Here is a 27803-nt window from a genome sequence, read left to right as displayed (position 1 = left end):
TTCTCATTATCAGTGGCTATGATGGGGAATTGAACACAGATTGAGACTGCTGCTGAAAGTGAAGGTTTGGGAAATTATTTAAACAGGTTTCATTACCATGTTAACTTGTTGCAAATTCAACCAATCAGGGATACTTAAGTTTTTTCAAATATTTTATTTTGTTACATTACGACACTGCTATACACAAGATTGTAAAGTACTCGCATCAAGTTCAATTGTTTGTCCTCAGTGTGGTTACATTTTACATTGCAGCATGAAAGAAAATGACACTAGGGAGAAGTGAATCTAAAAAATGACACCATTAAATGTTCAAGATTCTTTATTTGTCGTAATCAAATTAAACTGCATTCAGATATCTTAAAAAGGTATTTTAAGGACAACGATAGTCTCAAGTGACTAGCAGGCTATACAGAATAAATGTACTAATATAAATCAGGACCAAAAATAACCGATTAAGTACATGGCATCTCAGTCACCTACATAGATATTGATTAGCTATAACATGGAAATCAAGGTTCACAATTTTCCTGGAATTAACTGCTCAATACTGTCAAATCACAATTCCACACCATGTATAAGTGATCAAAGGATATGGAATGATGAAATGTACAAATGGAATGATCAGAAACATAATGCTAATGCACCATTTCTTTGCCATGTAAAGAGATAGTATTGAGTAAAACAGCCCATAATTTGTTGTATATTAGTTTAACAGTAAGTATGCAGTTAGGCAGCAACAGTTAATAGCCATTTTACACTTAAAAACAGCTTTGATGTGCAAGCTAGGTACTATCCAAGCTGCTGTTTTAACTACTAAGGCCATCTAAGAGGCTAATAGGTTGAATCACTGTAAAATCACTGCATTTATGCAGGGAGACTTTACACCTCAGGAACACCGTGATCCATAAGGGACTTGACAATGCTTGAAGCCATCCTAGAAAAGACAAAAAGAGAAAAATAACTTCCTTGGTTTACAATTACAAAGCATGAAAACATTCTTGCGCCATTAGTCTTTCAAAAATGTTTCTAAATCTAAAATTTAAAACATGCATACAAGTTATTATAGATATTTGTGCACTGATTTATGGATTACATTTTGGTGTACAAATCAGAAAGATGAGCACAACCAGCTTGAGTTCAAAATACAGTACTAAACTACTGTGGTTTGCATCCAAATTGGCAAGCCCTTACATCTGGATCTATATATAAAACACAGTTGTCTATTTAATGTCTAGTTATTTATCACTGCCATCCTTACACCATTACGCTATCATGTAGGGTCTATGTAATTTACATTCCATCGGAATCCAGCAGTTCTTGTGATTTTGATCACCTTCCACATCGTTACCATTGCATATAATTTTAAGGGATGCAAAAATGTCAAATCAAAAGTTCACTTCAGGCCATCTGTAGTCAGTAGGAAAATTAACAATAAACTCCCAAGATTGCGACAGTTCAGTGAAACAAACAGAACACACCAACTCTACAAAACACTAGTACAAGGGCAAAAAGTCTAGATTATATCTGGTTTTGTACATAGTATTAAAAATGAGGCCACAATCCTCAATTTCAGCTCCCCAGTTTATTATTCATAAATTGACCTCCACTCAATTACAGAAGGCTACTGAAGCCATAATAAGTATGAAAAAATAGCATTCAATTTTTTTTCAGTGTTAATTTGAAATACCAAGTTTCCATTTGAGTGATTGTTTAACAATTTAACACTTAAAAGTCTACCTCCAGGGAAATTCCAACTAATAATTTTAAATCACTTGCTGAATTCAATAATCTAATCTTATTACTCTTCTCCAGCATGTAAGAAATCTTTCTGGGGATAGAATTCCATAGAACCCAACAGTACTACAGTGAAGTGGTTATTCTTTGAGTGAATTTATCAGCAATAGTCGTAGATTGTTGTTCTAATGAAAGATAGACCTGAAAATTAACTTTTCTTTTCAAGGGTTGGGAAAATTAAATTTGTCATAATAGTGTGCAGGCCAAGTTAATGAATACATTCAAGATAGTTTTCTAGATCAGTACATGAAGGAGCCAACTAGGAAGGAGGCTTTTTTAGATCTAATATGAAGCAAGGTTAGTTCAAATGTTGTATGAGGAAACTCTTGGGAAGAGTGATTATAATATGAAATTCAAAACATTCTCAAACTTGGTACAAAATTCAAGTACGTAAGTAGGGTCGTAAATTTGAACAAAACAAACTATATAGATATGAGAGTTGAGCTGATCAAGAAAAATAAACAATGCTAAGATTTTTAAAAATTCAGAATTTGCAACAATTTCACTTATCTCATTTATGACTGAGATGAGGAAGAACTTCAAGGGTGGCAAATCTTTGGGTCTAGAAATCTATGGACACTCAGTTGTTTGAGCATATTCAAGCCACAGAACATAAGAACATAAGAAATAGGAGCAGGAGTAGGCCATCTAGCCCCTCGAGCCTGCCCCGCCATTCAATAAGATCATGGCTGATCTGAAGTGGATCAGTTCCACTTACCCGCCTGATTCCTATAACCCCTAATTCCCTTACCGATCAGGAATCCATCCATCCGTGATTTAAACATATTTAACGAGGTAGCCTCCACCACTTCAGTGGGCAGAGAATTCCAGAGATTCACCACCCTCAGAGAAGAAGTTCCTCCTCAACTCTGTCCTAAACTGACCCCCCTTTATTTTGAGGCTGTGCCCTCTAGTTCTAGCTTCCTTTCGAAGTGGAAAGAATCTCTCCAACTCTACCCTATCCAGCCCCTTCATTATCTTATAGGTCTCTATAAGATCCCCCCTCAGCCTTCTAAATTCCAACAGCTCGAGGGATATTGGCATAGGGTGGTTAGGTGTAGCTTAGGTAGATGATCAGCAATAATCTTATTGCATGGCAGAGTGGGTCGAAGGGCCAAATAACCTAAACTTCTGCTTTTAAAGATAAATAACCTGCAGCGTATTTCCATCATTTCCCTATTTTCCTTTTCAATAATGGACCATTCTGGGAACCACAGAGATGAACAGCTGCTTTCAAAAGTACAATTCCAACAGAGCTCACTTGATAATCAAGATTAAAACTCTGTATATGGAGGGGAAGAATAGGCCAGAGGACAAATTATACCTGCAAATCTACCTCAGCTGCCATCAGTAAACTGAAACAATATTTAGACTATATTTCAATATCACAAGTGATGTACTTGCCAAGGGAGAGATTAACATCTTGAAGTTACAGCGAACATTTTTTATAACGTACTATATTTCAGCTAAACCAACCACTGTAAAAATGAAAGGGTGAATTCCAGTTAAGATGCAAGCACTTTTCTGTGGGTCAAGTTAAAATCTTAGTTAGACATTTTCCTAAAAGGTTCATCACATGACCTGCCTTCAACCATCCCACTCCCAGTCTCACTGCTGATCTGCCAACATGTTAATCCTGGCTGTGCACTGTCTTCCTATACTAATTAGAAAGTGAAGAGAGTCATTATCTGATTGACTGTTGAGAATCATCCGAACAGCCTTCTCTCCCTACCCCTCAAGTCCAATGTTTTCATAACAATGTTAAAAGAAAGTTATTTAATAATATTTATATACACCATGATTTTTTTTCCTGGGATGCTCACAGTAGAGTCCTGGAAATTAGAATATCCAAGACTCCAGGGCAATCTGATTGTTTGGCAGCCCTCAGACCAATGATTGGTGACAAACTGCATTAAAAAGTTATAGGCACTAAAACGAAGAGTCATATCACGGGGCTCTCTCAGTGTCTGATGGTTAAAGAAATTATATTTCCAAATAACATGCTAAATTTTGAGGACAAAACTACAGCTTTTAAAGTGAAATTTATTTGTAATACGTTGTGTCAGAATTGTAGCATATTAAACTGTGCATTAACATTTTTTGGCTGTTTGAAAATAAATTTTATTTACAGAATTTCATTTATGTTTTGAGCTAATTTTCAGAAATGATTGACATGTAAGTGCCATTGCTGAAGTTGCATTTATTGTTCATTCTCAGTTATCCTGTAATAGTGATGTGTCTTGTCCTTGAACAACCAGTTATCATGTTAAAAGCATTAATCTTGAAGTACACTGCTTTAGGGATTGATGCTATTGACAAATATGTCCTGTGAGCATACTGTAATCAGCATTTACCTTTTCATCATGTGCTCATGAATGTAGGAAGGCATGATGGTAATGGTTATTGCATTTCCTGCTGTGACCAGAATGTCAGCAATTTGTGTATCCTATTTAGACATCAAGAAAAAACAAACCATATTTAGCAATTTTATAAATTACTTCAGTTATTTTATGTACTTCAAATAAACACAATTATGTAAAAAGGACCAAGAACCTTTTGCATTCACAGCACTTGGCAGCTTTTTCTCCTGCTTGTACAGTTCTACATCTAGTTGTGTTTTAAAGATGGATGACAATCTACTGTGGGAAGGGTGCGGATGTCTCCCACATCCATTATGCATGATGGTGGACAATTAAAATTACTAACTGGAGGAGAAGGTTCCACAAGTATCCCTACCCTCAATGATGAGGGAGCCCAGCACATCAGTGCAAAGGATAATGGCCGGAATTCTCCGGCTGTTTATGCCTCGCCGCCGCAGCCAGCGAGAACGGAGAATTTGGCGCTCAGCCAAATTTCCATTCAGTGCAGTAGGACCAGAGTATCCCAGCAGCGAGTGAGGTCGGAGAATCTGTCCAATGACAAACTATTTGCAAACAGAAATGCCAAGCGAATGAACCATCTCAGCCTCCTTTTGAGATCCCCAGTATCACAGAACCCAGTCTTCAATCAATCCAATTCACACCATGTGATGTCAAGGCACTGGATACTGCAAAGGCTATGGACCCTGACAACACTTTTTTCAAAGTTTGTTCAGATGTGGTTGCCACTGGCTCGGCCCACAATTACTGCCCATTCCTGAAGGCATTGAAGAGTCAAGCACATTGCTATGGATCTGGAATCACATGTAGACCAGACCAGGTAAGGATGAGAGATATCCTTCCCTAAAGTACGTTAGTGAACCAGATGGGTTTTTACCACACGCGACAGTGGTTTCATGATTTAAGACTTTTAATTCCGGATTTTTTTTTTATTGAATTCAAATTACACGATCTGCCATGGTGGGATTCCAAACCAGGTCTCCAGAACATTATCCTGGATCACTGGTCCAGCAACAATATCACTATGCTGCTGCCCTCTGCTCCAAAATTAGCCACACCAACAGTCCGGCTGTTCCTAGTACAGTTACAACAATGGCATTGTTATGGTTCAGGTCAGAAACTCCTAAATGTTTTATGGAGCCCGCTTGGATCATAAGTTTTGCATCTTGAATTTAGCTAGGATAAACATGATAGGATTCACTTCAGGTATGATTCAAATGACCCACTAGGGAGTTAATAAAGTTTAATATAATTAACATGTTCAGTAAGAATATTAGCAATAAGTTCCATCACTTACAAACAACACTAAAACAACCATGAGAATGTTTAACTCTTAATGAATATAGGAGCTGTTCCCAATCAAACAAATCCTATAAATACCCTTCAAACAGGTTTAATACAGCATAGACTAATGCTCATGTGATACTGGAATTGAGTCCTTTGGATGAAGTCTGCAGTTCTCTGGATACATTCAGAACAGTTTGAAGTCAGAACAGCTTCCCAAAACACCAGGGACTCTAGGCAAGCCAACAGCGGCAGATTCCCCCCGTCAGAAAGGCAAGACCTTGCTTTCAGATGACCAACAGATTTCCAAAACCAGGGAGAGAGGGACTTCTTTTCAGCTTGATGCCCCTTCTAAAACTATAAACTCAAACTGCAGCTCCAAACTGAAAACGAAAGAACTCCTATCACCTGTCCTGCTAAGCAATTTTTCTCCTGACAATGCAGTCATAAACATCCCAGTAAAAATAAGCAAACCCCGTTTAAGCAGCAATAGACTCTCGTAGACAAGCCAGTGCCATAATGACATGAGTAAGGCTGTGAGCTGCGAAACACTGAAGCTGAGAGAAGCTTCAGAGATCATGATTTTAAAATAAAACATCTCTTAAAAGGTACACTAATGTCACAGCATCTACTCGGCAATATGGAAAATTGCTCAGGTTATGCTCTGCACACAAGGGCAACAGATGCATGGAAATACCACCATCTGCAAGTTCCCCTCTAAGCCACACACCATTCTGGCCAATCTAATGAATTCCAAGGGATGAAGGACCAAAAGGCTCAAGTATGGCAATTGTAGCGAACGAGATTACTTATACACAAGGGAAAATTTGAAATTATTCTTTGGAAATCTCTGCAAGGAAACTTTCAGATAAAACACATTGTTAGTAGTAGTGAAGTGACAACACATTTTTAAAATAACTGAAAAGTTAACATTTTAATTGAATTATTTCAAGTATAAAAGATTAAACAAACAACTAAGCTGCACAGTTCAATTACAGTAGACCATGGATCATTGGCATTGTTTAATTGCAAATACGTAGGAGCTAATCCTATGTAATGGGACTTCACACTATTCTCAGAGTTAATTTCTAAAAGCTTTTAAATGGCTAAACTCTGACCCAGAACAAAGGGGCTATTTGGCAGTATTAAATAAATTGCATTACGCCATGTTTTAAGAGACCCCAACAAACCCAGAGGGCCGCAGAGAACAAGTTCAAAGGGAACTATGCAAAGGCAATCTGCATTTCAGAATCCAGGCTGGCCAACTGGAGTCTCCTTGTCTTTTTGGACAGCTTCTTTCAATTCTTAACGGCTGGGATATTTAACAATACTTGGGAGCCAGATGAGGAATACACATCCTTTGTCAAAGGTGTTGTGGAGAGATGAGTCACGTGACATGAACCTCAAGCTGGGAGAACTAGTTACACTGTCTTGTTGTACTACAAAGTTCAGTCTGCCATTTTTTTCATCTACCAAGCGGCAGCCCAGTAAAGGGGATCTGTCCAGCTTTGAATGCCTAGCCCCCCCATCTACACAGTTTCTACTTCTGTACTCGCCTATAAGATAGATATGCAGAGATGAGGCAATCTCATTGCGGAAGTCAACTTTACTGGAAAGGTGAATTACCCAGCATCAGTTCAGTCTGTTAACCTCTGTGAAGGAATATACCATTGGACATTAATTTCTGGACTCATGTGAAACAATCATTCTTTTCTCTGTGGTCTTTGCCCTGCAAATCTTTATTTCTCTATCCTTTTTATACTGTGTGAAAAGGAGGCCATGTTGCTACCCTCCTTCCACATTCGAATGCATGCAAATAAACTAACCCTCAGTTCATTGTATCACAAACCTCAAGATTCCTTACCTTCAGTCCAATGACATTTTGCCCATTAATCTCACAGATGTTGTGTTCTGTTAGAAGTCCATTTCTGGCTGCAGAGCTGTCTTTTACAATTGAGGTAATTTTTCCATTTTTGAAAATGAAGCCAACATGTCCTGTGCTGTCTTTGTGCATAGTGAGGGTGCGTTCAAAGGGCCTACAGAAAAATGAAATTCTATGAGCGTATCTACACAATGAACTAACAACCAACTTCAATCTAATTGACCATTCCCAAAATAACATTTACTTTTCCTCTCCTGCTCTTTCAAATATACCATTGTACAGGTATTTGTTCCTCTGAGTCAAAGGTTGTGAATCTGTAGAATTCCCTGCCCAGTGAAACAGTTGAGGCTACCTCATTGAATGTTTTTAAGGCAAGGATAGATAAATTTGAACAGTAAAGGAATTAAGGGTTATGGTGAGCTGGCGGGTAAGTGGAGCTGAGTCCACAAAAAGATCAGCCATGATCTTATTGAATGGTGGAGCAGGCTCGAGGGGCCAGATGGCCTAGTCCTGCTCCTAGTTCTTATGTTCTTATGAGTCACATGAGACTGAAATTAGGATTTCCAGTTTTTGGATTAAATGTTAAATTGAGGTTCCATCTACCTCCTTACATTAATTTTTAAAAATGCACAGCACTATCTGAAAAGCAAAGTTCTCAACATTGGTCCTGTAATCAGCAAATCAAAGAGCAAATGTTCATTTGCGCTGTTTGTGATCCCGTAGTGCGCTAGCTAACTGGCTATAACATTTATGTGCACAACAGTAGTTGTGCTTCAAAAGCAATTCTTTAACCGTAAAGCACTTCAGGATGTCAGCAGCTTGCAATTAAGTTGCAACATAAAATACAAACATGTCCTTTGGCCCATTTTAAATCCATTCCTTTCCAGAATTTCAATCTCCCTAGTTCAATATTTATGACGAATAAACTCAACTGTCACTCATCTCACATTTCAACATTAATGATCCAATGCATTATAAATCTCGACCCTTCATACTGGGTTTTATTAAATACATAAACATGTGTTTCCAAGGATAATTTAAAAAATGATTAAACTCCTCTGGAATTTTGAAAGAAAGCTGCATCGCAATATTCTTTGAGCCCAAGCAAAAATTAGTTGGCACATTCATTGCTTGCAGCAGCTATCCTTAATAGTGGTGTATGTTCAGATAAGCTAAATTCTGCTGTAGACATTGGGAACCAGAGTATAACCAAACATCCTAATTCATCTCAACAGGCTTGATTCATCAGCCAAACAAAACTGTATTTAAAAAGCACCAGAAGGCAAAAGGATGGCATTTTGAACCACTTCAACCCATTTTTCTCTCATTTAGATCAACTATAAAAAAAACTATAAATCCAAGTGGCACAGTGGTTAGCATTGCTGCCTCACAGCACCAGGGACCTGGGTTCAATTCCAGCCTCGGGTGACTGTGTGGAGTTTGCACATTCTCCCCAGGTCTGCATGGGTTTCCTCCGGGTGCTTTGATTTCCTCCCAAAGTCCAAAGATGTGCAGGTTAGGCTGTTTGGCTATGCTAAATTGCCCCTTAGTGTCAAGGGGATTAGCAGGGTAAATACGTGGGGTTACGGGGATAGGGCCTAGGTAGGATTGTTGTCATTGCAGACTGGATGTGTCAAATGGCCTCCTTTGGAACTGTGGGGAATCTATGAAATCCAAGACATGAGATTGCTCAGAACAGACACCTGAATAAGGTGTGGCTCTTTTTATTGGAAATACTGGAATCACAAAAGCCTTTCAAAACACCACTTAACATATCACACACTTTCAGTGTGCTTCATGGGAACATGACCAAAAACTAATAAATGCTAAGCAAAGAGGCATAATAGAAGGGGTTGCCAAAAGATTAGTCAAGTAAGTGGATTTTAAGGAGGGCCTTAAAACAGAGGTAAACTGAGAAAAGGTGAGGTTTAAGCACTGAATTCTAGCACATCAAGGCATGACTAACAATGGTTTGGACATATGGCAGGCCAGAGTCAGCAAAATGGAAAGTTTGCAGGAAAGCAGGGGATGATAAAGGGAAGAGGAAGCCAAGGCATGGAGATGTTAAGAGATAGGGAGGAGAGGTCACAAAAATATTAAAACACGAGGATGAAAATTTTAAATCGGAGGCAAAGGACAACATGGAGCCAACATCAATGAACAGGAGCAGAGTTTTGGAATGCAATTTTGAAATTTTACAAGCACAAAGCTAAGGAAAGGAAAAAAAATTGATAGGTTAGGATGTTTTGTGGCTTATCAAATTAACTTTCAAAAACCTTTTCATCAGCTTGAGGTGGCATTGTCTTCCTTTGGTCTCTCCCAGAGGGGGGGTGGGGAGAAGAGGAAGAATGTGGATTCAAGCAAGAGTCCGGTAGAAAAATAAGGTTGAGTATGAACCTGATGATCTTTTTTCATTATGACTAACAGGTATACCCATCATTACTACCTCATTTCTATTAATTAGAAAAAGCAGCCAATATACATATCTAAACCTAGAATGGGATTTCGCTACGTAATAGTGGTAAGGACACAGTCAGGAATAACTGAAACTCTTGGAACCCCTTACTGAATGTAATCAGAGTGCTTTTTAGCCCCCACCTCTGGAACATGGTGTCAATTAAAATAGCAGTAGCAAACTTTTATAGGTTTAAATAAAGAGGATAATTTAACCATGTAGTCATCCGAAAAGTCTAATGATGATTCACACACTTGCACTTTTACAAGTTATAAACAAAAGCATAATTGGTACGTCACACGTTTGGCTCATAGTAGGAAAAACAGTTGTTGCGGACCCTTTGAAAGTGGCGTTTCAATCCGAGAGGGTAGTTTAGAAGGATTCAAAGCTGGAGTCACATCAGAGTTATTGCAGGATTCCTTCCAAGAGATGGATGTTCAGCAGGTCACGAAGTTAGTCACTTGTAAATTTTTCTCCATGAGGTCAAGTTTCTTTACAGTTGGACTTGGAATAGGAATCAGACTTGGAGGCTTGCAAGATGCAGCAGTCTCCAGGTTTAAAATGGCATAGGTGTTGCTTGCCTTGTTCAGCAGTTCTGCAATGGATGATCTTTGCAAACTAATCGTTTCTCTATGTTTCTGAGAATAATAGATTTGTCCACAGCCACTTTTTGCCACATGACGACAAATGTTGGTGCCTTCCATGGTTTACGTAATGAGTTGGAGACAGGATGATTGGTAAACAATGGGAGAACAATTGACAACCTATCTACGTACAGGCTACAGTTAGGTCATTTGAAGACCTCATTTGACATTCCATCTTCATAGCTCTGATGTCTCGCAGCCATTGCTTTATAGATCCCTTCCATTGAGCTAGTAAGGATGGTCGCTTCGTACCCGAGAAATCCATTTGCATTTGAGAACTTTCCAGAGGCTTGCAAAAGTCACCTGATCTCTGGCAGCCTCAAATTTGTTAGTGCCCATTTTCAAATAAAAGACAATTCATTGCTTGGTAGTGCAGAATTTGAGAATAGTAAAAATAAAAAAAGGCATGCAGTCGAAACATTTCATCTTGCACTCATCAGGACAATCGCAAGAATATCAAATCTCAAAGGGAACAATAATTTATACTGTTTGAGAAGCGGGGTACTGATGGATTGGCAAGTAGAGACTCGGTAGAAATGTTGCCATGGAGATTGCACCAGAGAACCATTAACTGCCAAGCTTTTAAAATTCAAACCAAGGGAGTAGATTCTGATTGGTCAAGGCATTGCATGGGGAATGAACCAAGGAATGACTGTCCCCCAAGCTTTTGTTGAAAAAGGCACAATGCATGGACATATCTGTTTGCATAGGACAGGACCCGTATGTGAATGATTGTAGTTTCTACCACATATAACTTTGCAGGCCCAACTGATATTTCTAAATAGGTTGTTAGTAAATCCTAATTGTGTAAGAATTATGCTAAGTGTTGCTCAATTGCAGTGTGTGCTCTAGCTTTGCAAGCATTGGCTGGTTGAGTAGGATCAGCACTTTGACTGTTGTGTACAGCAGAAATGGCATGCTATTTGATATGATCTATCCAGTCACTGAGACTTACACCCTACTTAACTGGTTACTCATTCATGGACAGGTGGTCTTTTTGGCTTGACAGTAGGTCCTATTAATGAAGAATACTACTTGTGTTGGTACTACATAGTAACAGGGCGGAATATCTAACTTGACCTGTTGCTCAAATTTTTGAGATACCTTACCCTTCTAGGATAATTTGAGGTAGAATGTGCATTTTTCAGGACCGAAAGTGGCAGCCCAAGGCTCTTTCATGAGTTTGCGCAATATACAGCAAGCAATCACCTGATTAGGGTAGATATTATCCCACATGATAGCTTTGAGACACCCTATTTTAGCATCATGCTTGTACAGTGGACAAATGGCTCCATTTATAAGTTGTTGTTAAAGCCAATCTTAGCTTGTGGAATTCCAAGCTTAGATTGGAATCTTTGCTGACCCTCAGACTAGGGTATCAACTGATGTGGCAGACAAAGAAACACTTACACAAGAAATCTTGTACAATTTATTCTTTGTTAATACTTAAAACACTAAGTAAACACCCATCCATTGACTCTGTCTACACTTCCCGCTGCCTGGGCAAGCAGCCAGCATAACTAAGGACCCCACACACCCCGGACATTCTCTCTTCCACCTTCTTCCATCGGGAAAAAGATATAAAAGCCTGAGGTCACATATACCAACCCACTCAAGAACCGCTTCTTCCCTGCTGCCGTCAGACTTTTAAATGGACCTACCTTGCATTAAGTTGATCTTTCTCTACACCCTGGCTATGACTGTAACACTACATTCTACACTCTCTCATTTTCTTCTCTATGAACAGTATGCTTTGTCTGTATAGCATGCAAGAAACAATACTTTTCACTTGTATACTAATACATGTGACAACAATGAATCAAATCAAAATCAAAGAACTGCTCTTTATTCCACTTGTTAGAGTACTGATTATTTGTTACAATGAATCACAAGACTCTCAGCTTGGACTCAGATACTACCCATTGCAAGGTGAAGCGATCAGCCTCCCTTTGATGGGTTATCACCTTCTCTTAAATCCTGGATCTTGGGCGGCCTTCGCGATGGTTGGTCCTACAGGTCTTCATTGCTGAGGCTGCTAACTTCTCCCTTTTTACGCAGTTTCTTCCAGTAGTGAATTTTCTTATCCACATACACACGGACAAACCGACGAAACTGTCATCGGTTTGTCCAGTACCAGTTTCAAAAACAGGACACATCTGCTGTGCTTTTTCTTCTTTATCTGTCCTTGCACAAGTCTTTGCAGCCACAGGAACTCTATGTTGAGTACATCTTATCCCACACTGCTTACTCAGCAGGCTGGTTCTACAACTACAGCTGTTCTATGTAATATTGGCTACTTTTTCCATCATGCTTTGTGGATGTTTTAGCTGTTAGCCATCTGACTACAGGTATATTTTCCAGTGAACATGGGCTGCTGTACACATCATTAGAAAATCCATTGGCAGATTTCTTAATTCACGTGTTGAGGAAAGGGAACTTATTGGACTGCTCCATTTCAAATGTGAATGAGTGCAGGACGGAGCCCATTAAGGAAATTCTTACATGCGGATGCAGATTCAAATTATAGCAAGCATATCAGCTACATAGCGAAATATGCAAAGAGTAGGTGGTATAGGGTCATTCCAACAAAGATGCATTTCTCGTGGAAACTGTTGAAGATGCAGAGCTGAGCCTACGGGGAATTCCATTACAACAACACCATCTATTTGGGCATACATTGTGTCGATAAAACTGAACTGAACTCATTTGTATGAACTATTAAGCTCGCAAGTTAATTGAATACAGATTCAGACAATGACAGTGAATCTAGAGCACCATGATATGTGACATTGTGCATTTGTCTACAACTTTCTTCAGCAGTACATTATTGAATGGGCTAGTAATGTCGAACAAGCGCACAGACATTGCTATCGATATGCAAATCCTGTATGGCCAAAGGTAAGAGAATCTTTCAGCGTATTTGTGGAAAGCTTGCTCAGAACTTGTATTAGCAGCTCGCTCAACCAATTAGTGTTGTGCAGAACCAGTCAGAGAAAACAGGCAGTAAAGGGACATCACTGTTAAGTATCTTGGACAGCCCATACATACGTGGAAGTAGTGAACTATGAGGACGAATCCCATCAAATTACTCTTACACAAGTCCAACAAGTGTTTTTGTAACTTGCTTTCGAGCAGGGCTGTGTGGTCATGCTTCGCATCAAGTCCAATAGATATGATTTTGGATATTAAAGATGGCTACATTTTGTCAATATGGTCATGCTGGTTAAGGATGACTATTCAACTTCCTTTTCATGCTTATAGATAGGCATGTCTAGGCTAGCCTTCAGACCTTAATGTTACCAGAAATCTATGCTGCATGTGAAAAATCAGCCAAACGTTGTGCACACCACAATGTGAGTGCACTAGATCAGATAGGTACACTTTCAAGTACTCAGCTTCTTCATTGGACACTAGTTTGTGGCGGGATAAATGGAAACAGGAGTTCGAACTCAGCAATTACCTCTTCTCAGTCCAATCAGAGTCTACTTGCCAATCAGCACACTCTTTGCATGCAGTATAAATTTCTGTTCCCTTTAAGATTTGGTATTCTTACGATTCTGTCCTGATGAGTGCAAGACAAAAAGCTTCAACGCATTTTCAAAAAAGGCAGTTCCAGAAAATTATATACTGAATGTAACCCCATGTTTAAAGTTACATAACAGAAGTTAAAGTTAAAGAACAGAACATGCCTTCACTGGGCATGACAATAAGCCATTGTGGAGATATACCACCTCATTAAATTCTCTGGAATCCATTCTTCACACAGCATGGTGATCCTTTGCTTCCACAAAAAATGGCTCTACAAAAATAAAGATCTCTTACATGGGATAACTAGATTCACAAGTGTATGGTTCAACCAACCAATAATTAAATTTAAAAATTTTTCGAGTTTTAAAACAAAATAAAAAGCAACTTTCATTAGAAATTCTAACAGTTTCAGCTGAAAGAGGGACACATTCTTACCTGTCACGAACTATGATACTAATCTTTTGATCAGAAGCTTGTTTCAGTACTTTATGACTCTTGTCGCTACTCCAGCCTGCACAATTCTCACCATTTATCTGTAGGACCTGGTCACCAAACCTTAAACCAGCCAGAGAAGCAGGCGAGTTTGCTTGTACGAGTTGGACAAAGACCCCCTTGCAAGCAAAAAGAAATGCAACTCCATTATACAAGTGAAAAAAAACATGTATTCTTCTTCCTCACTGCACCACAAAAAAGGATAACACTCGTGCTACCACTGGCCATAGACCATACAACCTTTACTAACCTATTTGCAATAGCAGGCATTAAGTTCTTAAAGTAAATAAGAATTCATGCAAAAACACATTACTGTAGCCTTGCATAAATTCAATTTATGTAAACTGGTGTAATTTTAACAAACCAGATACAAGTAATAATTCAGAAACATGGAATGCCCTTAAACCCCACCACATTTATTAAAAGAAAGTTCACAACATTTGGGAATCATCTGCACATTTTAACAAATGCTTCCTCTAATTCGATTTAAAAAAACAAATGTGTATCAGAAATTCAATCATAAGAAATAGAAACCATTTAAAAAGCAAATCCAAGTAAGGAATGTTAATTATTAATGGGATTTTCTTTGAGTGGAGTAAAGCAAGATCAAGGTCAGTGGAGAAACCAAGTCATATGACAACGGGTTGTCTGTTAAAATCCACTTCAATTCAGCAAAACCATGGGGCTACCATAACAGTAAAGAAAGAGACTTGCATTCAGTTCAATTTCTGAAAAAAATAGAACTTGATCGACATTATAGTTACTTTACTGAAAAGTAAAAAACTCAACTGGCTCAAAAAGAGCCTTTATGGAAGAAAACATGTTGTCCTTATCTGGCCCGCCCTGTACATTACATACATTTGCTTGAGCAACACAGAAACAGGGTATTCACCCCAACTGGTCTATGCAAGAATTATGTTCCAAAAGCCCCTGTTCAACATACTTCGTCACTGCCCATCAGATGTCTTTCTATCCTTTACATAAACTGTCTAGCTTTCCCTTACATTAATGGTTTTAATGAACCAACTGAATGAAGGTTTAAAACCAAAGGTGCCAAAAAGCTTAACAGTCATTGAAGCATTATGTAACTGGAGATGTTGAAACATTTCACAAATGTTTAGTCTTGCAGTAAACATTGCTTGACTGCTTAGTTCTTCATCCACAGTGGAATATGCTTCTGGTAGAAATTTTAGAAGCCATTAAACCACAAATAAAATCTCATGCTTTAAGATTTTTTTTAAAAAGGAGACAGCTTCTTTGTATACTTTGCTCTCATCTGGCATAGAGAGGCTTTTCAAAATTCTTTCAAGAAACATGGTCAAGCACATTGGATTTCACAAAGATTTTTGTTGGGAGCCAGGTGAACACTTTTTTTTAAGTAAAGGCATTACAAGTTCTAACAAAAGTTTGATCACAAACTTACTGTTGCAGGATTTCAAATGACAGTACATAATAATTTTGAATTGTGGTCAGTTTTCATTATTTTCTAACCCCAGCAGTCTTACAGTTTTTTGGATTAGCAATTGTTCAAGATTTGGTGCTCAACTGTCTGAAGAATAGCATGCTTATTCACTCAAGGAAAAAAACTGTAAAGACCAAAAAATTTAAAAGAGATGTTTACATTTTTTTTAGTATTCCTAATCCAAGGACATTCCCAATTCCCTGAATTCAAACCAAAGAGAGAATAGTTATGAAGTGGAATTAACTGTCTGAAAGAGTTACAGAAACAGATTCGAGACACTTTCATAAGGGAATTGGATATACATCCAAGGAGGGAACATTCAGAGTCGTCATGGAGAAAAGAATGAGCTGTGTTTGTCAAGTGGGCAGCCATTCAGTGCAGGCACAATAGGCTGAAAAGGCTTGTGTGTCAAAATGCTTAAAAACAAAGTTTTATCCTTGTCTTTTCAATCAGCTTTCACACACACAGCAGGTCAATGCAAAGAATAAATACCATCTTTCTGCTGGCAGCTATTTTTCAAGGTTAGCAAACAATTACTACAATATTAAGTTTTCTCCCCTGTTCCTACATGTTAAATACAAGAAACAAACACCACTACTGCTTCCTCATCAACTGTCATTGGCACACAGTCTGTTAATATTAATTCGTGGAATGTGGGTGCCACTGGATAAGCCATTAAATATTGCCCATCCCCAAAAACCCATGAGCTGGCTCTGGTGAGCTGCCTTCTTGAACTACTGTAGCTCATCTGGTGTAGATATACCCACAATGGCTGTTAGGAAAATAGTTCCAAGATTTTGATCCAGCAACAATAGAGTGTCGGTGATGTAGTTCTAAGTCAGGGTGGCGTGTGACTTGGAAGGGAGCTTTCAGGTGGTGGCAGTGTTTCCATGCATCTGTTGCCTTGCTGAGTTCCTGCAGTGCATCTTGTAGGTGGACACACAGCTAACACTGTGGGCAGCACGGTAGCACAGTGGTTAGCACTGCTGCTTCACAGCTCCAGGGTCCCGGGTTCGATTCCCGGCTCGGGTCACTGTCTGTGTGGAGTTTGCACATTCTCCTCGTGTCTGCGTGGGTTTCCTCCGGGTGCTCCGGTTTCCTCCCACAGTCCAAAGATGTGCAGGTTAGGTTGATTGGCCAGGTTAAAAATTGCCCCTTAGAGTCCTGAGATGCGTAGGTTAGAGGGATTAGCGGGTAAAATATGTATGGCCTGGGTGGGATATGTAGGGCCTGGGTGGGATTGTGGTCGGTGCAGACTTGATGGGCCGAATGGCCTCCTTCTGCACTGTAGGGATTCTATGATTCTAAGACTGTGCACTGGTGGAGGAGGGATTGAATGTTGAAGGTGGTGGGTGGAGTGCCAATCAAGCAGCGTGTTTTGTCCTGGGGTCGAGCATCCCAAATGTAGTTGCTGCTGCACTCCTCCAGGCAAGTGGAAAGTATTCAATCATGCTCCTGACTTGTGCCTTATAGATGGTTGCAGGCTTTGGAGAGGCAAGAGGTGAGTTACTTTCTCCAGAATTCCCAGCCTCTTATCTCTTGTAGCCACAGTATTTATATGGCTGGTCCTGTTCAGTTTCTGGTCAATGGTAAACCCCAGGAAACTGATAGTGGGTAATCCAGCAATGGTAATGCCAAGGAGAGCTGGTTAGATTCTTTCTTGTTGGAGATGGCCATTGCCTGGCACTTATGTGGCATGAATGTTACTTGCCATTTATTAGCCTAAGCCTGACTATTATCAGCTCTTGCTGCACAAGGACTATAGCCCTTGCCATAACATCAATTAATATATTGCTGTGTGACTGGCTGGTAAAGAGCATACTTGCAATGGTATCAGCTACTTACAATCATACCAGTCATTCATTTCTTCATCCCCATCAATAGCAGCCCTCAAAATCAGCAATGTCATCCAAGGTGTATTTTGTGCACGGTAACGATTTCAAAGACTTTTGGGAGGATGAAAAGTACTCTCTGCTTAATATTTGTGCAAATATTTCAGGGAAGAATAGAATCCAAAAATTCCTGCAAGTTAGCCCAGCTTTTCTACAGCAAGAACCATCCCAATACCATCCCCTCCTCCACCACCACCCACTCTAAACTGAGGGAAACAATAAAACCTGAATGAAACCACCCTTTTTCAATAAAAACTTTGCATCATTGCCAATGTGAAGAAATATGAAACATCTCTTGGTACATTTTGTTTACTCTAATGGGCTCAGCATTACAAACCTCTGTGGGGTTCTAAATTATAGTAAGTGGCACTTACATTGTCGATTGATTTGAGGCGAATGCCAATCTTTCCATCCTGATCCTTGCAGAGAATTAATTCTCGGATTCCTTGTTTGATTTCAGCTCGCTGAAAACCCAAATTGTTTCCAGTCACGGGTGCCACCATGTAATTTATGCTAGACGGTCTAGCAACAGTTTGCTGTCAGATATAAAAAAGTATATTGTGATTTTTAAACATCTTTTAAAAACATTATACGTCTCTTCACGCTATGCTCTGGGATCTTTTCCATTACCTAAATAGTTCTATGCTTACACTGATGAGGAAACTAGAGATGATGGTGATCTGAGTGGCACTTTTCTGGTCATGTTCTGCAGATTCCAACTTGGTTACAGTATGTCAATTGAAAATTAACTGCTACTTGTTTTTGGGTGGGGTGGAGGTGTTGGCAGAGAGGGGTGTAGTGATAGTGGAAAAATACAATTTCTCAAATCATGTCATATGGTAATATTAAGATATGCATCATCACTTACGTCTGGTACTGCAACCATAGCCATATTCTTTTGTATCTCTTCCTCATTCAGACTAAGTCCCATATACTGAGACAGTTCAGGGTACAGGCGGGGGTAAAGGTCTGCAAAAAAATTCAAAGGCTTTTCAGACTCTGCAGTTTATTCCACAGAAATGCAGTTGAACTGCAAAAAATGACCAACTTTCAAACCAAGCAATATAGGTAATAGTTTCAAAGCTGAACTCAAATCTAGCTTCACTGGAGCCTCAGCACCAATTATCCACAGTTACACAATGACTTTCATGTAGAAAAAACTCTTGACACAAATTTTTAAGGATAAGGGATGAAAAATGAATGTGCATCGTATCATTTTGAGGACCTCTAGATAGATATGTGATCGACCTACATGGATACATCTATAGCTACCAGACACCATATCTGGGAAGTTTAGACTGGACACATGCCAGATTTTGGGTTCTCGGCCGAGTGCGTACAGATAATACACATAACGTATTAAAAAAATACAAGGGCTTTATTCAAATTGCTACAGGGCACCAGCTTCGAACGTAACCAGTTTGAGTCCTTCCAGATAAGGGGTCTGCATCTGTACATATCTATATACCTGACAGATATACAAATGCCATGGCTGGGTATTTCTATCAAGTAAATAAAACCATCCAATAAAAAACTATTTTCAATTAATTTCAATATCTATATAATTTTTCTATCACTGGTTCTATTTCTCATTAATTTGATTGTTTAAAAACATTGTTTTTATACGCAAACAAAAATTGCTGGCATAATACATTCTTAACTTTATTCGAGTCTTATGTACAAATACACTAACGTGGAAATAGAGCTTGTAAAGAAAAGATGTAAACACCCCAAATCAATGTGAAATACTGAGACACGAACTGAGTCCACTCCACACCACACATGCCTTGGAGGTCCACTGGCACTGCTTTCAAGTTAAAAATGCCAGTTAGTACAAATTTATTGTTCTGCTGTCAGGATTCAATTATTTCCAAGGCCATAGATGGTGAAATTTAAATTTAAATTCAATAAAAAAATCTGGAATGAAAAGTCTAATGATGACCGTCAAATCATTGTCAATTGTCGTAAAATCCCATCTGGTTCAGGAATGTCATTTAGGGAAAGAAATCGGCAATTCTTCTCTGGCCTACACGTGATTCCAGATCTACAGCAAAGTGGTTGACTCTTAATGCTTTCCGAAATGGCCTAGCAAGCCATTTGGTGCATCAAACCTCTATAAAGTCTCAAAGGAATAAGACCGAATCATCCAGCAGAAACAACAATGGCACACGCAGCTCTGACGATTCTGCAAAGTCTTCCTTACTAACATCTAGGGGCTTGTGCCAAAATTGAGAGAGCCGTCTCAGATTAATCAAGGAACATAGTCAGACTCATTGAATCATACTTTATAGAAAATGCCCCAGATACATCTGTGTATGTCCTACCCCACCAGCAGTACAGATCCAGCAGCGGTGATGACATAGTGGTATGTAGACGGGAGAGATTACCACATACCAGTCCCCCCCTCCGTTGAGGATTTATTAATCTTCCATGTTGAACACAACTTGGAGGAAGCATTTGGCAAGAGTGCAGAATGTGCGATGGACTTCAAAATCCATAACCGAAAGTGGCTTGGTAGCACCACTGCTATCGAGCCCAAAAGGACATAGCTGCTTAACTGGATCCGCAGCAAGTGATGAGGGAACCAACAAAAGAGAAAAATATACTTGACTTCATCGTTACCAACACATCTGTCTGTGGCTATCAATAGGAGTGACCACCACACGGTCCTTGTGGAGACAAAGTCCCATCTTTACAATGAAGATGCTCTCCATCTTGTGTGACATGACCGTGTTAAATGGGATGGAATTCAACAGATCTGGCACCGCTGAGTCAAAATTCTGGAACTCCCTTCCGAAAGACACTGTGCGTGCGATTACATAGATGGACTACAACAGTCGAAGGCGGCAGCTCACCACCACCATCTTGAGTGCAATTACGAATGGTTACTAAATGCTGCCTAGTCAGCAGCACACGCATCCCATGAATTAACTTTAAAAATTAAACTCTGAACAGACATGCATTTGCTTAACAGTAATTGAACTTGCAGCCTTAAAAGAAAATAGCTCCACATTATTTGGCATATTGCCCTCATTGTTATAAGTGATGCACTGTTTATGAACAATGCCACGTTGCTCTTCCTGACTCTCTCCCACAATGCCATTAACTTACCACCATCTGAAGGTGGAGAGGTTGCAGTTTCAGACAAAATTGCAGGAGTTCCAGAATTTGCCACATATGAAGCTTGAGCCTGTAAAACATGTTGAAAATATGCTTTATATTCTTGTTGGGTACGTGAAAGGGAAAGGAGTAAAGCTTTCATAAATAAGTACTTTTTTCAATAGTGAAGACACTTTAGAAGTGGAAGTTTAAAAATGAACTTCAATACAATTAAAATAATTAATTACAAGATAGGTGAAACAATCTAATAGGAAAACTGTGTGATCCAAGTGTAGTCAACAACCAAGAAAAAAGATTTGCATGCGTTCCAAAGGATTGAAAAGATACACAATTAGCAAATCCACTGCAATAGTTGTCAGGGCCGATGTCCAAGAGTGTAACATTATCAGGATTGGCCAGAAGTAAAAGTGAATTCTCAACTTTTTCTGTTTATTTCCCTTCCGAAGTAGAGTGCCTGGTCATCCTTTTTGGAATGCGAGTCTTTACAGGTAATCAAGTCTTAAAGGTACAGACAATGTGAGTGGACTGTCCAGGCTGGAGACAATACACACCTCATTAGCCTGTGTTTAACCCTCTCTCCACTCCCATTCCAACGATTATCTTGTAAATTGAGTCTGTATCTATGTATGCCCTGTTTGTGAACACAACTCTTCACTCACCTGAAGGAGCGACACTCCAAAAACTTGTGCTACCAAATAAACCTGTTGGACTTTAACCTGGTGTTGTGAGACTTCTTACTGAAGAAATAATGGCCAGGCCAGCTTCAAATAGATACAAGGGATCTCTTACATCTACTCAAATTGGTATCAGCACTTGATTCTACAACTGATCCTGAATCTGATGCATACTGCATCTGTATTGTAGTTTCTAACTAAACCAGATTATGTGAAATCTTGGAGTGAGTTTTACACATACAACTTTCAAAGACAACCTTGAATAGTGTATTTGCATGCTCTTATGAAACAATGCGTGCAAGCATGATGAGAAATTTGCTCAATCACAAATTTAAGGAATGATTGATTTTAGCTAGGCATTTGATACTTCTCATCTGTACAATTAATCCACATGATTAGAAGGCATGGTACAAGAAAGATTCTGAAGAATTGACAATTAGCTAACCCAGAAATAGTAGCTGTCAACAGAAATGAATCAATCCGACCAGAGCCTAATAAGCCAAAGGGTTGCACTCAAAAGTTATGTATTCCAGCACTGTTTCAATTTCATCATTTACTATTTCCCTCCAGTTTTATTATAAACTCAAATGTATTTGGAGTTTGGGCTCGTGTAGCAAATGCAGTTTAATGTGAACTATAAGACTATAGAAGTAAACAATGGAAACATAAACAAATGGTTCTATGCTGCAAACAATAGCAGGAGATATGAATGTACAGTTCACTGAAATCAACAGCAGTGTGTAAAAGAGGAAAGAAAACTGAATCTTATAATGTTTTGCCAGCAGGAAAGAGTACAAATTGTAAATCTGTACAAAATATTGGCACGATTACATCTGGAGTACTATGTACAATTCTAGTCATACTACAGCAAGGATAGCCAGGCACTGAACCCAGTGGAGAAAATGGCAAGCAAACTGACATCTGACTAAAAACATCTCAACTGCAAGGAAAGACTGAACAGCCTGGCATTTGTTTACTGAAAAGAGAAAAGCCCAGAGGAGAGATTATTCAATATTCTTAAGGGAACAGGAATTTGAACTTCAACAATATATTTTTGAACTTGGTACAAATTCTACAGCCAGGGGAAATGGTTAGAAAAGTCTAGACATAACTCATTTAAGAAGATAGTGAATGTGTCGAACAGACTGCCCAGGGAGACATTGGAAACAGTACAGAAACAAGGACATGATGGACTGCAGTTTCAGCTGGTCCTATTCTTTACTATAGTCCTATGCAAGGAAAACTGCATGGTTCAGCACAGATCAACACACTTGAATCCAGCAGAGGTCGAATGAAGAGTCCTCGGCAAAACGAGTTTGAGAAGCCTCATAGTGTGCATGGATCCACAGCTTAATACTAACCTTAATTATCATTGAAACTGGCAACATAACTGAGAAAACTCAAGGATATCTATGTAATGTCACTCATACAATATAGGTTGATGGTGAGTGTCAAGACAGGTTACAAAAAAAACTTATGAAACTGGCTGTACTCTCCTTACTTCCATTCACTTAAAAAATAGCATTTCACTTTATTTTCATACATCTGCCATGTTCCTCCATTTCTTTCCTCAGTTCACTTTACTTTTGGTGACCCAAGAGATACAAGATATGTGAAATAGAAACAATACTGGAATTAGCTAGCAATCAGCATCTATTGAGTTCTAATGAAAGCTATACATCAAAAATAGCACAACTAGTCTTTCCACTTTACAAATAATGATGATCACCCTGCTGTATATCTGCATGACTTTTTTAGAAAAAAATAGTGTTGCCAATCAAAGAAAAATAAAGGCAGCAATTGTGACATTATTTCACCGAATACTGATCAAAAATAACTAAACCAGGTTTTGGACAAATTTCTATGAATGTAGTCTAATTAATAATCCAATATTAACCTAAACTCAACTGAAATGATTAGAACTAGGCTCACATTGAAACAACACAAAAGTCTGTGTTAATAATCTCTGGAACCAGCTCCAGTGCAAGAAAATATCACTTTGAAAATTTCTCTATTCCTTGGATTCTGGCCTCTTGTGCTCTAACCCCATTGTCTCACCATTAAAACTACACCACCAGTCTTTCCCAGACCCCAAGCTTTGGAATTCTGACTAAATGTCTTCAATTCACCGCCTCCCTTCTCCTTCAAATCTTTTCTTAAAACCCACTCATGATCGAGCTTTCGATTAATTTTCCTGAAATATATTCTGGCTTCTTGTCCTTCTTTGCTTTGTATTTATTGACTGGTATTAAATTCTAGCCATGCCACTTCACATTTAGACTCAGGTTCTGCACTTAAGTTTGATTATTTGATGCATGGTAAAAGGAACCTTGACTGACAAATACTATCTATTCCACTTACCTGGATCACCTTGTCTACTTTAAGGTCTTCTAAGGATGGGTACAAAGACATCTTTGATCAAATGTAAAAGCCTGAAAAGGGAAAAAGAAATATTTTGTTCAGCAAACATTCATGTGATTTGAAATATTGCAAATTACCCCATAGCACAATGCACACACTTTAAATATTGTAGGAACAGATTACTTGTTATTTTCAATGGTGAAATGTCATAGTGGTGGCACTCTAATGCAAGTAATTATCTTTCATCCACTAAACTACCTTTCCTTATTCTCCGAGTGTACATTAAGAGAAAATATAAGCATAATACAATTTATCATACTTGTACTGGATAATGGGGTCAAAATTATCACAGACATTTTGTCCAGAACATTCTTAGCATTTAAATGAATAGTATATATCTGACTGAACTGGTGCAACAATAGTTTTGCCATTGTAGAAGGGCTAAAAGTCTAGTTCAGAAATAATTAGAAATGCAGAAGAAACTGCAGCACTTTTGGACTGGCTAAGGATGCATATGTCATTGTAAGAAAACGGGCTAAGAAACAAATGTATTTTGGTATATGAGGATCATTCAAACATGCATCGTGAATATATTCCCTGAAAGACAACATACATTTTACCTAACTCCTTGAATGCCAAGTTTATTTTGGGAGAGTCGGGGGTGGAAGGGCTTTCAGTATACCAAATATTTTAAAAATGCACTGGTGTGAAAGATGATCTACATTTGCTGCTATTTGTCGACAACAAGTGAGTAACTCTTATTAATAAGTCCACAATGAGTGAAAATATCACTTGCAGTGGCTTCTCCACCTGCTTTCACAACATTGTCACTCAAGATTACGATCTTTAGCCCCCTCAGCAACATCCTCTAAGCACACACATTTTCACATACATGCCGATGACACCCAGCTTGACCCAAGGACTTCTCTTGACTCCTCCACTGTTGCTAAATTATCAGACTGCTTATTCGATATCCGGTACAAAGATTTCCAGTTAAACACTGAGTAGACTGAAAGCTATTGGTTTCAGTCAGCAATCCAAACTTCGCTCTCGTCCTTCTTCCTGTCAACCATCTGAGACCATATCAGTGGTATCACATTTAACCAAGGAGGACAGAGCACCGTTAGAATCATTTTTCAGTATCTGTACAATCCTGGTGTGATGGTCTCAGCAGCCTGCACAACCACCAACTGATTCCATAATTTAAGATCCATATTAAAGAAAAGTTGGTGAGACAAGAGACAGGATGCAGCACAGGTTCACTAGAATTCAGCTTTGAATAAAAATACTGAGAGAGACTTGAAAAAAAACCCAGCTTTTTTTGCTAACACAGGTTAGAAAGAGGTATTTGAAATTATGGTACAGGGAAGACGGAAACACTTTCTATATTTAAATACAAGGTTAAATGGGAGAGATTCAGGACAGAAAACAGAGAAACCACTTTTAAACGTACATATCGTATGAGGCTGTGGAACTACTGGAATTTATGACTGAAGCATGTCAACATTTAATGTTAGAGAGATATGAAAAGTCAGCTACTGAATTTTTTAAAAACTACTCAATCGTAGGATAAACATCAATGCACACTGGTTGGGCAGAACAGTCTGTTTCCACTTTGTAATTCCAATAGACAAGTTGGAGGGGTGAGACAAAGAGAAAGTTGAGGAAAAAAAGGAAAGAATGTCAGCCATATCTCAGTTGGTAGCACTCAACTCTCAATGGCAAATCCTAGTCCAGGACTGAGCACAGAAATCTAGACTGACACTCTAGTGCATCACCCACCTGCACCTTACTCCCAGTTGGTATATCACCCAAGTGCAAAACAACTGATATGTTGCCAGACACAGCAAGCAAGACATATTAAGGGAAGAAAATAAAAATTGATACTACACCATCATGCTGTGCTATCAAATTTACATTCAACTTTTTTTTGGATAAAAGACTTAGAAGATTTTTCAAATGATTCCATTTGTAGTTTTGGGGCAAGATCACTTCCTGAAAATAACTGGTCAAGTCAATGCAACATTGGATTTATATAATACCTTTAACAGAAAAAAAATCTCAAGGCAGAGGCTGATTCAAAAAAAACTTACAAACCATACAGTCTGCAAACCTTTATTAATCGTTTTCACAACTTTCATACAAAATAGTACACTATCAGACTTAAAGTCATCAAATCACCAATTGGGCAAATGTGTCTTGCTTCAAATGCAAGCATGTCTCAGACATATTTTCAAATATTAATTCCTTGGACATAAGCATTTGTTGTCTATTCCTAATTGCCTGCCTTTTGAACCCATACAGTCCATGTGGTGCAAGTACATTCTCAGTGCTCCAAGGGAGGGAGTTCCAAAGTTTTGACTCCGCAACAATGAAAGCAGAGCAATATACTTCCCAGTCAGGCTGGTGTATGGCTTTGGACGGAAGGAACAGAAGGCGGTGACATGAATCTGCTGATTGAAGTCACAGGTTTGGAATGAGCTGTCAAAGCAGCCCTGGCAAGTTGTAGTGGCGTATACTGGTGCACAGCAACAGCAGTGTAACAATAATGCCCACTTAAATTTGCATTACCTTCAAGCTTTTTCTTAATGCTTGTTACACATTCTAACAATATTCATATCACAGCCATCTTTCATGTCAAACACTGATTTTTTTCTTCAACACTTTTCTATTTCAACCACAGCAGATTTTTTTTTGAAAAATTAGTTAGTCCGTATGAGCCAAACAGACCAGTTTAAACACACATAGCAGGCATGGTCTCTTTTAAATTACTTGAATGATTGGATTCTGCTTTCACCCCGATCTAATAAATTTCAGAATTTTGCTTCTTAAACTCCTTTCTCCAGCAATGAGCTTTCCATGAAGATCTATCACAAACCCAGTGACTCACTCTCGCAACCAACCAGATTATATTTTTCACCCATTACATTCAAGACCTCCTTTCCTTTCCTTCCTTCCAGTTTCACTATACTCATATCTATATTGATCATACCATTATTCACAGCAAAGCTTGTGAAATATTCGCGATCTTCCTGGTTTCTGTGGGCCTGGCCCCTTTTTAAATGCCGTTCCTTTGTTTTATCTTCCAATTTTGTGAGAGAGATTACACTTCAGGCACTATCCTGTGCCCCCTCCCCAATCACTGCCCGCTTCCCCCACCCCACACTGCCCTCCCGGGCATCAGGCTCTATAACCCCTACCCCATCACAGAAGGATGTGAGCTCCGGGCCCCCATAATTTAAACTAGTCCACTTCTTTCCGGGGACGGTGCGCTGCCCGGTTCCTGGTGCGACGCAAACGGCTCCTTCAGACCGTCCGGATAGCGGAAAACAAACGGGATTTGAACAAAGAGTGGATTGTAAATTGGGAGCAGCGGGCCGACGAAGGAGAGAACAGAGCAGGGTGAACCTCACCTGAACAGGCTGCTGCTGCTGCTGGCTGACTGATGCTGAGCGACTCTTCGGACACGGACAGCAGAACCCCCGAACAGAACAACCGCGCACACACCAAAGCTGCCTCCGCTCTGACTCGTGACGGGAGCTCGAGACACCGGAAGGAAACGCGTCACGGAACCGGGCGCATGCTCACGCCACCCTCAGCAACGCCGGATGGGGCCCTTAGCAACGGTTCAGCGAGGAGCTGCCAGCTTCGGCCTAAACTGTCAATGGGGCGGGGGCGGGGGGAGAGAGGCCTCATCCCACTGCCGCCCTCAGCCTGAACTGTCGATGGACTCCCCCCCCCCCCAGATATAACTGCACCCGGGGGGAGGCTTCATTCCACTGCCGCAAGTGAGTTCACCGCAGAACCGTCGCCTGGTAGATTGTCATCCATTTGAGT

General features: G+C 39.3%; 1 protein-coding gene across 1 annotated transcript; it reads right to left on the bottom strand.

Moving 5' to 3' along the window:
* Positions 1–301: 301 nt before the first annotated feature.
* On the bottom strand, positions 302–27803 carry LOC144495771 (syntenin-1-like). Its single transcript, XM_078216207.1, has 9 exons — positions 27380–27803; positions 23967–24037; positions 20923–21001; positions 18680–18780; positions 18186–18347; positions 14401–14576; positions 7321–7492; positions 4149–4240; positions 302–934 (listed from the first exon to the last, which is right to left on the bottom strand). Exons 2-9 carry the CDS (start codon positions 24015–24017, stop codon positions 880–882), a joined length of 888 nt encoding a protein of 295 aa, XP_078072333.1. The 5' UTR covers positions 24018–24037; positions 27380–27803; the 3' UTR covers positions 302–879.

Source organism: Mustelus asterias, chromosome 7, assembly GCF_964213995.1.
Source record: "Mustelus asterias chromosome 7, sMusAst1.hap1.1, whole genome shotgun sequence".
Lineage (NCBI taxonomy): Eukaryota > Metazoa > Chordata > Chondrichthyes > Carcharhiniformes > Triakidae > Mustelus > Mustelus asterias.
Note: the sequence above shows the minus strand (reverse complement) of the source record. Positions and strands in the feature narration are given on the sequence as shown.